The 17,027-nt window shown below is 29.9% G+C and overlaps 1 protein-coding gene across 5 annotated transcripts in view; it reads right to left on the reverse strand.

Annotated features, from left to right (window-relative positions):
* The window catches only part of LOC118200414 (RUN and FYVE domain-containing protein 2-like), a 133,665-nt gene that overhangs the window by 43,919 nt on the left and 72,719 nt on the right, over positions 1–17,027 (reverse strand). For 4 of the 5 annotated variants that reach the window (XR_004760085.2, XM_085820593.1, XM_085820594.1 and 1 more), the window contains 5 exons: positions 13,272–13,336; positions 10,957–11,028; positions 8,981–9,152; positions 6,427–6,543; positions 324–533 (listed from right to left, as the gene is read on the reverse strand). Coding sequence is in view for 4 of the 5 variants with exons in the window: in XM_085820593.1 (XP_085676719.1) it covers positions 324–533; positions 6,427–6,543; positions 8,981–9,152; positions 10,957–11,028; positions 13,272–13,336 (636 nt within the window). In the remaining variant the exon portion in view is untranslated. The remainder of the gene's footprint in view (positions 1–323; positions 534–6,426; positions 6,544–8,980; positions 9,153–10,956; positions 11,029–13,271; positions 13,337–17,027) is intronic. The other variant, XM_035372388.2, reaches the window with a different exon arrangement.

Below are 17,027 nucleotides of genomic sequence, written 5' to 3' on the forward strand. Positions count from 1 at the left end.
TTGAATAATGATAATAAATGACTCAAAAATCTTCAATCAAGTATCTGTTTAATCTTTATCTTTATTCCTTTACATATCTGTAATATGAAATTATGCTCTTTGATTTGTTATCTTCTTAATTTAAAGTTATCACACTCTTAAAAGGAAATATGTATTTTGAATAAATTAAAAAAAATCAAAATGCACTGTAAGCCAAAAGAATACCTATTATTTCCCTTCAGTGTAATTTAAAATATGATGAATCAGAAGAAGAATTAAATAGTACCTATTACATGGATTTGGATTATATTAATATGCATCTGATTTCCCTCCTTAAAATTTACCTGTAACTTGTTATAAAGTTGCAGATTTATAGCTTTAATATCCTCTAGTTGTCTTCTCATTGACAGAATGGTGTCCTGTTTTTCATGTATATCTTTCTCCAGAAGTTTCATGGCTACTTCTGCTTCATCTCTCAAAGTCCTTTGTAGTTCACATTCAACTTCTAGCTCCTGTAGAGAAGTTAGCATTGGATCATTCCATGTAAAACCAACCTGAAAATAAGTAAACTTTTACCTCAGCAGCTGAGGTGTAAATGAAAATATTTGTAAATTTTGTAAATCATAGATTTTATACTGGGGAAGTTACAAGTCACATTTTGATTACATTCAGTGATGTATTTTAATATATATATCACCTCTAAATAAAACATACATAAGGAACTGGTACAATAATAAGCATCACTATAATGAATGATGCAATAGGGAAGCAACTAACTAATAGATACATGCAATACACAAGAGGTTTTTAGTTTTGAATAACAAATTTAGATAATTGTTATTATAATGCACTACATATTAATGAATGGTTGTCATTATGATGTGCTAAGTATGTGCATTAAGTAGATTTCATCAACAATTAATATTTATAAGTCCATGAAAAGCAAAAATTTTTTTAAAAAAATATTATACTCTAGAATCATATTAAAAAAAAAAAAAAAAAAAAAAAAAGCCACAATAAATGAAATTGTTTACTGTAATTGTACTCAAACATATTTTGTCAGGAAATTTAAAGTATTTTATGGAAAAGATAATTTACTGATTTTAATATAGTATTTTAAAATACATCAAAGAATATCTTTCCTTTTAATTTGGAAGCTATTGAATAAGAGATAAATTATTTTTAATATATTGTTTCCTGTGTTCTATTGCATCAAGAGCACTACAGCAATTTTTAGAAAATATAGATATTAAAATGTTACAGTTAACAATGCAAACTTGATCATTTAATTTTGGTCAAATACTTTAATTATACATATAATTCCTCATGCATTAATTCTACAAATGTTTATTAGCGATGATCATTGTCAAATTTTAACTGCTAAAATTTTTAAGAAAAATTATATTTTTAACAATGATAAATTATAAGTATAGATCAGGGCTGGGCAAACTTTTTCAGTCGCGAGCCAAAAAGCGAAAAAAAATGTTTGGTGGGCCAAGATAATTTTTTTCTAAAATTTTAAAAACCATATACAAGTATTACATTTTATATATGTTAATGAGATGAATGAAATTGCGATTTAATTTTTAAAAGTTCCTTATATTGAGGTTCGAAGTGAGTTGTACTCATTCTAAAGAATGAGCCTAAATACTCATCTGTTAGTCTACTTCTGAAATAATTCCTTCTAAGGTTTCTAAGGTATTCTTTCTAAGATATTAAATTTAGGAAACTTACTTTCGACAATGATTTGTAAAATTCTAACTTTGGTATATTTAGAAACAACTGCTTGAGATGATTGTTAGATTGCAACTCAATTAATTCAAGATGCAAATCTGACCTCACTTTACGTTGAAAAGTATAGTAAAAATATCCAATTCTGTTTGAATGGCTTGAAATCTTGAAATCTGCGTTTGAACTCAAAATCCAGTTTTTTCAAGCCATCTTCATAATTCTTAAGCTTTTCCTCATTTACTGAGGATATTGAATTTAACATCGGGAAATGAGACAATTCGTTCTTAGCTAGCTGCCCATAAAACAGATTAAGTTTTAATTTAAAAGCTTTGAGATGGGCCCAGATATTGTCGATAAATTGATTTTTCCCTTGCATCTTGGCATTCAAGTTGCTCATATGACAAAGAAGATCTGTAAAAAATGCTGTCTGAAAGTCTTCTGTATCATCTAACATTTCACACTCTGCAGAACACTGTATCTCATGGAAGAATGATGAAATGTTCTCTTTGAACTGCCAAATTTGCTCGAAAACACATCCTGCTCTAAGCCACCTTATTTTCATGTAAAACAGTACATCGTATGGAGCAAAATTTAAACTGGCCAATCTTTGACTCTAATTGTGATGTCAAATTTTTATCGATGTCTTTGATTCTAGAAGTCACCGTTTTTCGAGATAAGCTTATTGTCTCAAAATTATTTTTCTTGTCTGGACGTAAAACATCACTAACTTGGAATGTACATAATTTAACAAACTCCCCATCACTGAAAGCTTTATTATTTTTAGCAATATTGTATGCTACAATGTAAGTTGCATGTGTAGCTGCTTCTTGGATACTGTTTACCTTCTTGAAAAAATTTTGTTGGGCTGCTAATTTTTTACAAAAGTGTTTTGCTGTTTGTTCTCTTTCATATTCGGACATTGCTTTGTTATTGGAATTCTTATGCTTAGATGTGAAATGACGGGAAATGTTATATTCTTTGAAGACTGCTACAGCTTCACTGCAGATGGGACACACTGGTTTATCTTTTACAACTGTAAAAAAAAATACTTCCAGGTCCATTCATCATGTAAAGCACTGCACTCTGAATCAACTTTGTGTTTTTTAGTAGCCATTTCAGGGTAGAAATGTTTTACGAATAACCCAAACAAACACTAGCTACGCTTTATTAATTTTACAACTATTCACAATGATGCTATATGTCCGCAATTTTTCCATACACAATCAATAATATAAGAACTTTCGCCAAAAGAAAAAGCCGCTGGCTGGAGCTTAAAATGCGAAGTCTGGCACATGTGAGGTCTAATTCACCTATACTGGATTTCCCTATGTCTGCTCCATGAGAAAGAGATAACGCTTGTTCGTGCCATTCTACAGCTATAACTAACAAAGAACTTCCGCTTTTAACACTTTACCAATTGAAAGCTGCCTGTGCTTGCTACTTCCATCAATTTATGTTTTGTAGAACAAAAATAGAGAAAGTAAAAAGATCATCAGTCTTTTGAAAAAAAAGGGAAGACAAATAATAATATTTAAACAAAGTAGAAAATAAGATGGATATACACAGGGTTCGTACACATTTTGGCACACGAAAATTAAGTACTTTTAAGGACTTTTAAGGACCCTTAATGAAAAAAATTAAGGACCTATGAGCAAATGAGAATTGAATAAATTCAATTGAAAATATTATTCTATGCCTAAATTTAACTTTTGTAATACCATTCTAAAAATAAAATAGATCCCTTAGGATCCCTAGGATTATTTAAAAAGAACTTAGAACATAAAGGCATGTTCTGATGCTAACAAAATCAATTACAGCTCACGGTGACGTCAAATTCAAATTAAAAATGTGGAGTAGTGGTCAAAGATTATACAATTTAATTAAAATTTAATCTGGCTCAGTAACTCTATCAAATGAGGAAATAGAAATGGGAAATTATAGTAAAGGCTTAAACAATTAGGTAATTTACATAATAATAATAGCTGCACATATCTTTGAAGAATAATTTTCTTTATGTATTCAGTTTCTTTCTTCAGCATGTTTCCTTTTCATTTTGGAATTTCTGGATTTAATTAAGGATTCTGTTATTCTAAAAAACACTAAATGCATTTAGAATGTATAGAAAAAGTGGCTAATTCTATTTCTTTAGTAATATGAACATTTATATGAAATATATATGATAAAGGCCAGTTACAGAGCTGATGTGGCAGAATTTTTAGAATTTAGTGACAGACCGAACAACAAAATCTAGAAATGGCAAAACTTTTAGAATTTAGAGCAGGCATTGGAAGCAGAATTAGGAAGGCACTAGGCAACAGAATTTAGAATCCACAGAGATTGCATCAGGTGGAAAAATGCCTAGTGCCAGCTATGTGTGCGATACATTAAGACATATTAGATGAATCTTTTAAATTGTGAGTTTTCAATTTCTTTATTAATAAAAAAAAAATCTCTTTCTATAATGCCTGCCCATGTGATAAGATTAGAATCATTTTTTGATATTTTCCACATTTGAGTCTAATGAAAAGTACAGAAAATAAAGGGAAGAGAAACATGTTAAAAGATTCTAGTATCATAAGTAAAAACATTCAAATATTATGTTTTCATTGTTTTTCAGACGTTCTCCAAAAAGTAAAAAAATTATTGCAAACTTTCTGTAAAATATATCCATTACGTGTTGATACCATAGAGACATTTTTCATTTTGTCACATATTTCCCGAATCGTGGGTCTATAAATCTTGCCTTCAACTCCTTCAAATCCTAAAGAAAAATTAGCCCTACCAATTCTGTAACAGCAAAAAGCCAGAAATATTTTTGAAAAAAAAAGGAGGAGGGAAAAGTGTAAAATTAATTTTATATAGCATATTCTGAGAATTTTGAATATTCTGAGACAATTACATGGGGAAAAACTCTTACTATGAAAAAATTAAAAAGAAAACATTTTTAATTATTTACATAGCTAATTTTGCTTTTGCTAAGAGATGTTTCGTAAATTCTACTTTAGAGCATAATACCTTGTTTATTTTTCAGATTCAAAATAGTGAATAATAAGTTGCCAAAATGAAACTTTATAATATGACAGTGAAAAAAAAAAAAGTAATGTTATTTTTTAAATATAATTTTAATATAACACTATTATTTTAATGAAATTTATCAATGTTACGATGTTTTAAAAAAAAATCGTTGAAAAATTCTCAGATCTTGGAATTAAAATTCTACAGAAACTTATCTTAAAATCGCCAAAATATTGATAAGTCGCCAAATTTAGAAATGTTTAATAAAAGAATTCACATTCCCAAAAGCGAAATGTTGTTTAAAAGCTCTTTAATAGAAAAAATGAATTTCGAAATGCTTGTTCCACTCCTTGCTTAGAAACTCGAGTATTCCATCATTTACATCTGAAATAGAAACAAATTATAACCCATGAATCCATTCAAAAGATACATGTCAGTGAATCGCCCAAAATGTTCCTCCAAAATGCTAATTCACACTCAAAATGGCAGTCTTAAAACAGACAAAATTTCAAATAATTAAAATTAAGGACCTTCTGCTGAGTTTGGCCAAAATTAAGGACTTTTAAGAACCGAAAATCGGTTCCAAAAAATCTAAGGACTTTTAAGGACTCTTAAGGACCGTATGAACCCTGTATATAATATATATGTCTTTTAATTTGCTCCTGTATATAATATATATGTCTTTTAATTTGCCTCGGACCAGCAAATTAAAATTCTATCCATGCGGGCCGGATAGAACATTCCGGAGGGCTGTAGTTTGCCCATCCCTAGTATAGATACTGAATAATAAAAACAGTATAAAAAGTGTACTGCTCACAAAATTCATGTCTGACACAAGTTATTTCAATGAACATTACTAAAATACCTTATCAGGTTATTCAGTTTAAAATACCTTTATCAGGTTATTCAGTTTATATTAAAATATATGTCAATTATTTTATGACAAGCATAATCTAACTTAATAGATGTTGCTGGAATTTCAAGTACCCAATCAGCACGATGAGAGGATTTATGTGAACTACATGTGAAATTCTGTAGGATGCAATCCACATTTTCATCTGACATGTGGGGATGGCCAGGTGATTTCTTTTTACACAGACAACCCATGTCTTGGAACTGTTTATACTATCAACTAACACTCTGAGCAGTAGGTCGTTGAACACTAGTGTACTGTCGACAAAAATTATTCTGACTAGTTGTTATGGACTCATGTTTTGTGAAGTGTTGAACACAAAACAATTTCTGTTATGCAGTCACCATCTAGTCAAACACTAAAGTAGTGGTTTAAGGTAGAGAATTAATGCTATCATCACCAACTGCATAGAACTCGAGATTTTCCTTTTTCTACCTACACATTATTTGATCAAATCGGATGAAAAGCTGAATAGTTATGATTTTTTAAAATCAGATGATTCTTTTTTAAACCTTTTTAAATTAACAGTTGTAACTTTCTTTAAAAAATGGCTAATATAATAATTATACTTAGAATTCATATAGAGAATTGAGATGTACAAGCAGCAGCAAATTTAATCAAATATATGCACACTAACCCCCCCCCAAAAAAAACAAGTAAATTTCTATGATGATAATGTATTTCTTGGTATAAATAAATGATAAGTAATATAATAAAATATATATAATTTAATATAAATTAAAAAAGTTTCTAATATAGCTTTATAAATCTGCAAATACAGAACGTGCCTGCCTTTTGGAAATTTCCTCTTGAAGCTGATTTTTAATATCTGTATACATAGAATCAAGACCAACTTGAGTTGTCTGGTATGTTTCCCTCTCTGCAATCATATCTACTTTAACTTCCTAAATCATTCAGAAAAAGTGAATGCAGTTAAAATGCTTCAAAAATTCTTTTAAATACAAAACTTCATAATTTACAGAATGAATAAACACAAAACTTAAAATAAAATACTCTTAAAATGGTTAACAATCCTAAACTGTAATAAATTCACTTTATAAGATTTATAGAATTCAAATAATTCAGTTTTAAACTAAGAAATAATAATGATTATACAGTCAAAAGTCATTACTTCGGACACCCATAATCCGGAATGATCTATAATCCGGACCTCAAAGCTACAAACTTTCTGCGCAGACGCATGCGCGTAAGACCTTTACGGCTGCGAATATGCATGTGCGTGTGTGCAAAATACGTTTACGAATGCGCGTTTAATGTATAAAGGACGGTATAAGCTAAGCTAAAATTATCTAATTCAGTTAATGTTGCAGATTGCGTTGTTCTTTCATCTTCGAATTGGATACGGCTTATTATTTTTTGCAGACTGTTAGAGCAACTTTATAAAAGTAAGCTTGAACTTTCGATTATGTCAAATAGAATTTCTGATATATATTTACTAATATGTAAAGGATCTACAAAGTGAAAGTATGTTTCCATTAAACAAAAAGTGGAATTGCTGCAAAAAATGGATAAAGGCATATCCTTTGTTTATCTAAACTTTGTTTATCTTTAATGCCGCGGTCGGTGCGCAACGAATTGGAAGTTGATCTGTCAGCACTATCCTTATCTTCAGGGCAGATGTTTTTATTTTATTTGGCTTATAATTCTTTACTAAATGTAGTATTTCATATTGATGTACTCCATCTTTGATATGATTTAAATCAAATTCCTCATCATTATAATTCACTTCTGATAGCGAAGAAAGTGACGGAGGTCATTGAAAACAAAAAAATTTCGATTGACAAATTAGTCAGTATTCTCTACAAGGCAATTATAGGACTTGAACAGCGGAACTTTGTAACTGAAGAAGAAATTTTGTCTGTTTATTGAATTAAAGAGAAAGTATTATCACATAAAAAACGAAGCAACTTAAAAAACTTACATTGAAAGAAATGTTTAATAAAGTAAACAAATAAATATAAAGCTTTTTTTTTTGTAAATTTTGATACCCTTTAAATCATAATTGTTCTTTATTTCATAAATTATGGTTTCATATTTTTAATTTTATAATTTCTGCATGCCATCTTACGAGATTTAAACTGATGATCCATAATCCGGAATCGCCGAAGTCCCGACGAGTCCGGATTAACGACTTTTGACTGTGCTAAAAAACTAATTTATACTATATCAATTGATTTAAAATCATTCAAATATTAATTTAAACAAATAAAATAACAATTAAAACTGATTTTATATACGTTTTAAGGGTTTTTTACTCCCTATCATAACTAAAGTTTAATATGTTATAGATTAGTAGAGTTTCTATACTTTTCTCATTACATTTGTTTTCCCATGCCTCTAGCTCTTATTATTATTAATTATTAAGAGCATTTTTCACATGGCTCACATGAATACTAACTCCAAAAAATAAAAACAAAGACATACTACAGTCAAAAGTCGTTAATTTGGACACCCATAATCCGGACATCAAATCTACAAACTTTCTGCACATGTGCGTAAGACCTTTACGGCTGTGAATATGCGTGTGTTCATGCGCATAATACATTTACGCATGCGCGTTTAATTTATAACGGACGGTATAAGCTAAGCTAAAATTATCTAATTCAGTTAATGTTGCAGATTGCGTTGTTCCTTAATTTTCGAATTGGATCCGGGTTATTATTTTTTGCAGACTGTTAGAGCAATTTTATAAAAGTAAGCTTGAACTTTTGATTATGTCAAATAGAATTTCCGATATATATTTACTAAAGGATCTACAAAGCGAAAGTATGTTTCGAAGTCCGTTAAACAAATAGTGGAATTGCTGCAAAAAATGGATAAAGGCATATCCTTCATTTCTCTAACCATTCCGAAATCTGTTTATCAATTTCATGCTGCTCTGCGGCGGGGTGTGTGTGTGTGTGGGGGGGGGGGAACTCTGCGGCACATTATGTCTATTTATAGAATTAAAGAGAAAGTATTATCACATAAAACGAACCAACTTAAACAACTTACATTGAAAGAAATGTTTAATAAAGTAAACAAATAAATATTAAGCTTTTTCTTTTTTTTTTTTTTTTTTTTGTAAATTTTGATACCCTTTAGATCATAATTGTTTTTTATTTCAGAAATTACGGTTTCATACTTTTAATTTTATAATTTCTGCATGCCATCTTACCAGATTTAAACTGATGATCTATAATCCAGAAAAATCGATAATCCGGAATCAGCGAAGTCCCGACAAGTCCGGATTAACAACTTTTGACTGTATAATAAATCTTAATTGGTTGTTAATGAAAATTGTTTCATAAAATGCAGAAACTTTGAAATATAAAAACATACTTCGAGTTTCTTTTTATTTTCTAATGTTAGTTGATCACACAGTTTACGAAGCTGAGCATTTTCATCTTGTAATGTTATTATTTGATTCTTTGATATAGCTAAATCTTCTTTCATCAAGGCATTAGTTGTCTGTAGTTGTTCTACTTTTTGTTGTAAATTTGTTACAGTAGCACTACAAATAGAAAACATTAATGTTGTTTTAAATATTTCAAAATACTAATGTTTTAAAAAGAGAGAAACTGAAAAAAAAAAAAATAATAATAATTATAATAATTGAAAATTAAGCTATTACAACATGTACCTAAAATGCTAAACTTAAATATCCTTTTTGTCTTTTATAAAAATATATTTTCTATAGTAGTTCAAGCATAAATTAAAGTAGCACAAATCATTTTACAGAAAATTTCATTGAATTGATCTGAATTAATAATTTATTCAGTTATTCAATATATTATCTGGAATTTAATAATTTGTTAAATTGATTTAAAAAACCCACTTATGAGATACACTATTTATATCCACTTTTAGTATTGACAATGAAAAAAATTCAACTTTTAATTTATAGATTAACTTATTTAGTTATTTAATTCTAAATATAATGTAGATTAAAAGTTTGCAAATTAAGACCACTATCCACAAAAATGAATTTAGAACAGCATTTTAAAATTCTATTTTGTTTATGAATAATTACATAACTATAAGTTTTACCTTTACAAATAATATTACTTATTATCCTCAGAGACTATAAAATGTCTTAAAGGTTTTATTTTCTGATCAATTTAACTAATTTTATTATAATTACAGTAGACACCATTTAATGTGATCATGTTTGTCCATGATCGTTTGATAACATTGATCAAATAGGTTTGACTCTGTTTATTGAGAATATGGCAAAGCACACTAGGGCTATCTGCCTAAGGGACAGATGCCCTCATGGAGGACTTTCTACGGAAATTGGCTCGCATACATGTTACAAATAAGGAAAACCATGAAAACACCCATGCAGCCTTGATCAGCCTTGATGGTGGGCCTTGATCAAATGGGAACATTAAGTGATGCGGGAAAACTATCCTTCCCAACAGCAATAGAATTTAACTAATTTAATACAAATAAAAGAAACATTTTAGCATTTACTTGCACAGAATTTTAATTAGGAAAATGCAAAAATTTTTTTATGACGTGTTCATAACTTCTTTAACACAAAGAGTTCATAATATTTCTAGAAATTATTTGACCAATGCTATACCCCTAATCTTAATACTCACACAGCATCCCTCATTCACTGAAAGAAAACATACAAAATTTAAAATTAGAGAAAAAAAAAAAGTTTGGCATAGATGTTTTCACGAATTTTTCTTTAAAATAGATAGTTATTCACAATCTAAGCAAAATAAAGGTTGCTTTTTGCTTAATTTTAAATGATTACTAAATTGAAAACAAGCTATTTGGCAACATTTTTCTGATTCTCAGCAAATTTTTAAAATCTGTTTTGAGCTTATTTGGTGACTTTACTTCAAATTAAAAAATTATTTGACAATATTTTGATACTATTAACTGAATAGTGAATCACAATGTATTTTCCATATTTTTGTAGTGATGTATTTCATAACAAACACAATAAGCTACAAATTTACGATGGATTTCATAGTGATCATAATTAGTGATGTATTTTCCAAATACAAATGGCTGGGATTTCAGAAACTCAATAACAGTATCCAAACTGATAACACTAACCACAATCTTATTATGCAGCATCAAACTGAACATAGAAATTTCCAACAAACTGCATCTATATTCAAGAAAGGAAATAACGATCTGATTTTTTGATTAAAAATGGTTGAAAGAAAAAAAAAAAAAAATGAGTTACTTTGTTGAAAATGAAACATATAACAGAATAAACAGAAATATTTATCTCTGCACAAAATGAAAAAAATCGTAAACATTTTCCCACACATAAAAAATTGAAATTTACTTACTTAAGGTGTCGATTCAGTTCTTCAATATAATTTTTTTGATCCAAGACAGCAGTAAAATTATTTGTATCAACCCTTTAAGGGAAAAAAAATGTTAAAGGATCACGTTAATACCTAACTGTTAATATTTAATATTTTGTTAAAAAAAATATGCTACTATTCCTCATTTTTTGAGAAGGGGGATATATTTTGTCTTGCCCAAAAATCTGCTACAAAAGAAATGAGAGTAGTCATTCAATTCATCTGATCCCCTTTCCCATATGAAAACACAAGAACAGTTAAAAATGAAATTACCACTAGCTGGTAAAAAAACTTTATAAGGAGAGTTTTAAAAATTCACAAGTTTGCAAAAATTTTCTTACTACAAGTTTTTCCTCTCACATAAACTTTAAATTTAATAATTTTTAGACCTCCAGAGGTTCTCTAGAAATACCCATCAAAACAAAAAATTAATTACACAAGAATACGCAGTTCAGTCACATTAATGTGACCATTTGTCAAAAGCCAGAATAACCACCTTTCGCAGAGCAGACAGCTGCGAGACTTTCAGAAAGAGAGTTAGTTAAGTTCTTGAAAGTGTTCACTTAAGATGTTCAGCCATGCCGATTCCAGTGCAGTGCCCAGCTATGATAAGTTACATGGTGCGAACAACCCTTTTGAGGTGGTCCCACAGATTTCTGATTGCGTCTAAGTACAGGGAGTTTGCTGACAAGGAAAGTATGGTAAATTCATCCTAGTGCTCTTCAAACCATGCACATACACTGCAAGCTGTATGACACTTCATATTGTCCTGCTGGTCGATGGCATCATTCTCAGGGTGGACATGGTCCGCAAGGACAGATGCATATTTCTATTGATCCATTGAGCCATCCACAATGATGACTACACCCGGAGAATGCCATGAAAACATTCCTTAGACCATAATACTCCTTCCTCCAACTTGATCCTTCATGAAAATGTTGCAGGGTGTTTGCTTTCCAATGTTTCATGCTGGAAAGGCTTTCCTTGGTTTACAAAATTACCAATGTCCATCTCTCTGATGGAACATAAAATGTGATTCATTGAAAAAAGGCCACTTGTCATCACTCAGAGGACGTCCAGTTGTGTACTTATGTGCAAACTTGTGTGCAAATTCTAGCCTTTGCCCCCAATGAACTGCAGTCAGCATAGGTGCTTTAATCAGGCATTTGCCATGGAGGCCCATATGCAGCCTGGTTCGCTGAATCATCATTGAGGAGACACTGTTGATAGCCCCTTGGTTCATCTGGGCAGTCAGTTGTGCAACACTATCACGTCTATTCACCCAAATGCATCTCTGCAGCCATCCTTCATCTCTGTCATCTAAGGCCCATGGTGCACCACATTTGCTACGTCGCTGATTTTGATCGTGCCATTTTGCCATGCATGGCATACTTTTACCAAGGTTGGCATGTGTACAGTTTACAAAATTAGCCATTTTGGAAATGATTCCACCCTTGGCCCAAATGCCAATGATTATGCCCTTTTGGATGTCAGATAAATCGCTCCATTTCTGGATTACATCAACAACTGCAATGTTTTCTAATTCTCTCACACACCCTTTATAAATGCTCCACAGCTATGTCTGCTATGTGCTGTCACCTGCTTTCTGTGATTGGTTATTTAACGTTGACATCGAAAGTAGGTGGTGATCACATTAATGTGACTGGACTGTGCATAAAAGTTCAATGCAGGCTACATGCAAAGAAATTAATGAGACAATGAAAACTGAGTTAAAAGCACATTATATATAACACACTCCAAGTACTTAAATTATATTTATGATGATTTCTTAATCAAAATGTATTTTAAGCAGGAAATATACAACCAAGTAATCTTAAAAATGTTAATTTAGTAAACATATTAACTTATAGAATGTCAAAACTAACAAAATTTTATTTAGTTATGAACATTAAATTATACAGCAAAATTATAAATTAGAACGCACAAAAAATAAATCATTACACGAAAACTAATAAGATGGTTTTGAAATCAGCATTTACAGTAAACTTACGTTTATGTCACCTAAACTTAGAAGCATATACAATATATTTGTACTGTTACAATTTTATCATCAAAACTGGTTACAATGAGCTTAATATAACTTACTCTCTGCTATATATTTCCTACTGTGTATGCAATCAGGCATACTTTAATTTTAGTTATGAATAGTTAATAATATTCAATTTACAGCTAATACTTTAATAATTACAAATTTTTACAAAATAAGAAAAATATGAGAGTTAAAAATTTAGTACTGAACAAAACTATAACGTAACTGACAAGATTATAACACATACCCTTCTGGTACTTGTACTTCGCCATTTGATTCCCTCAAATACAAACTGAAGTCAATGACACCTTGCTAAAATATGAACATTAAATCATTTTAATATGCACAGGTTTACATATTATTAGGTTATGCAAACTAACATTCTACAAGGATAATCAATAATATGTAAAATGATTACATGCCCATTCTTTAAATTTGTTCAAATATTCTGCTTGGTATAGTATATACTTTTAAGAAAATATTTATGATTCAATTTCAACACAGAGGAGTGGGGGATTAAACCATAATTGTAAGTATGTAATTCATTAAAAATACATTTTTTATTTATTTAACCATTAAGTTAACTCAGTCTTAAAATTTGATAGTTACACTGCTAAATATTTAAGAAAATCTTACCAAAATAAATGAAAAGATGAAGTGCTGAAGGTTTTGGCATATACCATATATTATGGCATATAATGCACACTTTTAATGCAAAAAATAATATCAAAATTTACAGGAGCCGATTATATGCTAGAAATAAAAATGTTAGATTTAAAAAAAAAGGAAAAGATGAGCATACAAAAATTAGATTTCTACGTGTACTTAAATGCTTCTTATTTAAATGAAATGACATAAATACCTTATGATCTTAACATTTTCATTACCAGATAATATGAAAAGTTCCATATTTGTCTTCCATTATATCTTCAGGCACCTCACTGAATTTTGTTTCATCTTCACCATCACTGTTACTCTGATCCATAAATAAATAATCATTTTCCATTTCACCTAAATTGTCAGGTATAGTACATTTTTTTAATGACTTCTGAATTATGTCGGGTTTAATTTCATTCCATGGTTTTATTATTTACTCTCACATTATTTCTAAACTGGCATGACACATTTGGCTTTTTTGTTTTGGGGTTAACGTTTTTTCACCTTCCAACATCCTTGTATTCCACTGTCACTTTAAATTTTCTTTGAATGGTTTATTGATATACACATCTAAAGGCTAAATTAATGGCATTAATCTCCCTGGAATAACTGCCGTGTCTATACTACACTCTTTTAAAAAGTTTGCGTCTTAAATTTCAATTGTGTTAGCGTAATTTAGTTAATTGCTATTAAGGTTTTTTATTTAACTGAAACTGTGACTAGTGTAGCAGATATTTGTTTTTAGCAGTTAAAAGCTTTAGTTGTATTTATTTTCAATAGTTAGATATTTCTCACGAAGAAGCAGGGTGTGGGTTTTCGGAATATTTGGAGAGAAGTGGGAGTGAAATTACTTAGTCAGTGTTCCCTAAATTTATTCTCTTGGCAGCTTGTGAATCGGGTTTACAATGAGAAAGAGCAGTTTAAAGTATCTGTTGTTATGGGAGGCCTCATTTACTGTGTCTGAAAAAAGGAAATCAATCTTGTTTCAATTTTGTTTTGAGAAGGTTGCAAGTCATGGATAAATGGTTTTTCAAATGGAGAGGCATTGAGTGGATTCTTTTGGGTGGCAATTAAAAGGGCAGGAGTAACCTTATTCTCCATGTTATTCTTAGAATTTGGAAGGGGTTAAGTTAACTGTGTCTTTTCTCATCAGAAATTTTGTTTAGGGGAAAAAAAAAAGATTTGTCTGAAATTTTAGAGGGAAGGGGACTGAAGGAGCACAGCCAGCGCTGTTTAGCGACAGGCCCTAACTGGCTGGGGGCCACATGAATCTGTGTAAAAGCTGGCTGATTTTATCAAGCAATTGCAAGTAAGGAGATGAAGCTAAATTGAATGACTAGTGCCCAACTTTGTATTCCTGATGAAAAGTCTCTTTTTAATGCTTACTGTGGTGTTGAATTTCAAGTAGTGTTTTGGAGATTGAATAATGAAAATGCAATATAGTGCGAGATGATTTAGCACAGACTATTATCACCATACCTACTAATCACTTCAAACCTCGAAAGTGATATGAACGCAAAGAGGAATCAAGAGCAATTAAATATCCTTGATCTGCCTCCAGTAGCAATGCATGGTTTTGGACTTAGTGGACATTTCGTAGGTTGTTAACCAAAATAAGTGCAGGAAGATCTAATGGACTGTGAGATCTCGTTAGTATTCTGGTGATCACTACAATCACCGTAAAGGCAGTTTGATGTTTGGTCTTCAACCTGCCAGTGATGATTTTTTACCTTGTCTTCTATTTTAATTAATACTGTAAGGATCCTTGAAAGTTAGCAACTATGCAATGATCAATTATTTTTAATGTATATGTAAATGAAAAGATTACAGAATTTGCTTAACTATCTAAATTTGTGAATAATGGAATGTAAAAACAATATTAAAATAAGATATAATACATTAAGATGAGGGTATTTTAATTAAGACACAATAACACGCTGAACAAATACTAATTCATAAGTCAAACAACAAAAATCAGCGTTATATTTTCAAAATTTTCACAGTCCAGTCACTGTGAAAATTTTGAAAATATAATGCTGATTTTTGTTGTTTGACTTCTGAATGAGGGTATTTTATTTAGTAAATTTAAATATATGTGTTTAAATGCATTTTACTGAAAATATTGTAAGCAATTGATCAGTTAACCGAATCATTTGAAAGTTCATTTTAACTAGAAAATAATAAATGTGTTTAGTGATAAATATTGTATGCTTTATTTTTGTTCTTTATTTGCTGGTCTGTCCAGTCACTGCATTTGTTTGAAGTTTTTTTTTTTTTTTTTAATTTGGAGATCAACTTACTTGGGTTTAATGATCAAGCAGAAAACATGTAATTATATGTACTAATTATTTATTATTATGGAAGATTATTGATAAATTATTTGATTAATTGAAGATGCTAAGAAATTAGTTAAACTAATTTAATTTTATGAGGAACTGATTGATTGATATGTATAAATATTTCTTTCCTGGTGTTTGTGGGGTTGTAAATTAAACAAAATGAAGTTGTTGCTATCTCTATAGAAAGTTATGAAATTGATTTAGTTTATGTGATTTGAAGTAGCGGTATTTTTAAGATAGGTATCATTCCTTATTATACCAAGCACCAGCATAGTCTCCTTTCTTTTCAGGTTATTGATTTCATATGTTTGAAGTGGATATAATTGACATTTATTGATTTAACTTCAGTTCAGATCAATTACACAGTTCCTCAACACAGTATAATTTAGTTCAGCTTTTTTAAGCTTGATACCTTATTTCTTTATTTTTGTCAGGCACCAGTGACAGAGAATGTTAAATAAGCTAGTTTTTGAAAAAATAGTTATTATTACTCTTATTTCTTTATATAACACAAACACACACGTACACACAAAGTGCCCAAAAGGCTATTATTATTATTATTACAAAATTTGTTATATAACAACAATTTCTTCATATTCAAAAAATAGTTATTATTACTCTTATTTCTTTATATAACACAAACACACACATACACACAAAGTGCCCAAAAGGCTATTATTATTATTACAAAATTTGTTATATAACAACAATTTCTTCATATTATTCATTAGATGGGATATGAGCATGTCCCAAACTATGAGACTTTCTGGATTCTTTAATGTAACATGATGCTTTTGCCAAACATTTCTTATCCTCAATTTTACACTGTTTTCATCCATCCATCCTTTCTCTTGAATAAGAATGAAAGCACCATATGGGAAATTACATTTCAGTATCATGTTTCTTCTACACCAACTCAAACTTGCTTTAAAGTTTTCACTTTCATTTGCATTAATTTTGCCGACTTTAAGGCAAATAAAATGTATGCTGTTTCTTGTTACAATTAA

This window comes from Stegodyphus dumicola, chromosome 7, assembly GCF_044657685.1.
Source record: "Stegodyphus dumicola isolate Sdum_Otavi_A_Nest chromosome 7, ASM4465768v1".
NCBI classification, from domain to species: domain Eukaryota; kingdom Metazoa; phylum Arthropoda; class Arachnida; order Araneae; family Eresidae; genus Stegodyphus; species Stegodyphus dumicola.